This window comes from Chlamydotis macqueenii, chromosome Z (assembly GCF_036417535.1).
Source record: "Chlamydotis macqueenii isolate bChlMac1 chromosome Z, bChlMac1.mat, whole genome shotgun sequence".
Classification (NCBI taxonomy): Eukaryota; Metazoa; Chordata; class Aves; order Otidiformes; family Otididae; genus Chlamydotis; species Chlamydotis macqueenii.
In genome coordinates, this window is record NC_141593.1 from 49,353,647 (window position 1) to 49,355,342 (window position 1,696).

A 1,696-nucleotide genomic window follows, 5' to 3' on the forward strand; every position below is an offset into this window, starting at 1 on the left:
GGCACTTTGTTGGCTCATGATCAGCTTGGTGCCCACCAGGATCTCCAGGGCTTTTTCTGCCAAGCTGCTTTCCAGCCAGGCAGCCCACCACATGTGCTGGTGCCTGGGGTTGTCCCTCTCCAAGTGCAAGACTTTGCACTTCCCCTTGTTGAACTGCTTGGGGCATGTCATGACTCAGCGCAGGAGGACGGATTTGCATGTTGCCGTAGCAATGCTGCACCCAGCAGTGCAGGCTGTTAGGAGAGCAGAGCACCAGGAGGTGGGGGCAGAGAGTGTGGTGAGGAGGAGGCCAGGCCTGGGGTGATGAACGGTGGAGCACTGGCTGGCCCTGGTGACCCCCTAGCTGGAAACATCTGCCCTGGGACCAGCTGTTGAAATGCAGGCCTGGATCTGGGCAGCACTTGCCTTCAATTGATTTTCTTTGATGGATCTAGGCTACCAAGAGCCTTCTGATGGACTTGTGGGCCGGCACATGCCCCAGCTTCTGGCCTGGCCCTGGTTTTGGCAACTCACAGGGCCTTGTTCACTTTCACTGGTGGGATGGCCTCTTGTGGGGCTGGGAAGAGCCCAGGCAGCTGTCAGCCCTCCTCTTTGGCGATCACTATGGCCCCCCAGGGGAGCCATCCCTGCCTCAGCTGGGAGTGGAGGACCCGGGAACAGCCTCCCCTGAATGCTGGTGCAGCTCTTCCTGCTCCCTGTGGGTGAGAACGGGGGTGGCAGTGGGGCTGCTGGAACCCCGACGAAGAGCTGCGGCTGAGGGGGCAAGGGCAGGAGACCCCTCTCGTGAAGCAGCAGGATGAGTGGCAGCCGCGGAGGTGTCCTCGCATTCCTCAGCATCGTGGCCATCCTCAAGGCCCAGAAGATTGTGGGCCTCACTGCTGCAGCGTTCCACGGCGATGTTAATAAGCCGGTGTATGAACGTCACCGTGTGATTCTGGAGGCTGATCTGCAGTAGTGGGACCAGGATGTCTTTGTCCAGCCCAAAGAGGCCTAGGACGGACAGGATGAGGTCCTCCATCACTACTGCTGTTGATGGCTCCTCCAGAAATATGAGCTGCATCTGGTGGTGCAGCCAGGGCAGGAAGCATTGGAGGAGAACAGGATGGTTGTCAAAGAGGGATGCCCAGCTCTCTGGCTGAAGGCCACCCACCAGAGCCCAGGCCACAGACTCCACCACCACCGACTGAGATGCTACAGGGTGAGGCGAGCTGTGGGTGGGTGGCTGCCTGGGCGCTCTTCCTGCCTGGTGGGTCCTAGCCGATTTCATTGCCAAACCAGGCCATCTGATGACAACTTCTTCAAAGTCATTGTCCGCCTGCACCGAGTGCACGATGGATTGCACTTGCCTCTTGCAGAGGGGGCACTCAGGCTTGCTGTTTGCCCACTGCAGGATACATGCATAACAGAACTGGTGGAGGCATGGGATGATGTAGGCAGCATCATCCCAGCTGTCCAGGCATACTGGACAGTGGTTCTCCATCTCTGTGGCCATGCTGCTTACTCCCTGCAGTGGGCTAGGTGGAGCTGGGGATGATGAACTGCTCACTTCCTTTGGCGCTGCAGCAGCCAGTGTCATGCTAGGAAAGGAAGAGAGGTCACAGTCATTAGCTAGGCCAAGGAGGGGTGGAAGAAATGCCCAGGTCCCTCAAGAAAGAAACCCTCCCAACTCCCCAGGGTGACGTGTCCCTGCACAGCT

The 1,696-nt window shown here is 58.7% G+C and overlaps 1 protein-coding gene across 1 annotated transcript; it reads right to left on the reverse strand.

The window, feature by feature from the left end:
- Positions 1 to 631: 631 nt before the first annotated feature.
- On the reverse strand, positions 632 to 1,492 carry LOC147596328 (E3 ubiquitin-protein ligase Topors-like). Its single transcript, XM_086771352.1, has one exon. The coding sequence runs from the start codon at positions 1,490 to 1,492 to the stop codon at positions 632 to 634; it is 861 nt and encodes a 286-aa protein (XP_086627478.1).
- Between the last annotated feature and the right edge of the window lie 204 nt (positions 1,493 to 1,696).

Bases quoted from the DNA above. Each gene is read 5' to 3' on its own strand.
- LOC147596328 (XM_086771352.1), bottom strand. From the start codon at position 1,492: ATGGCCACAGAGATGGAGAACCACTGTCCAGTATGCCTGGACAGCTGG.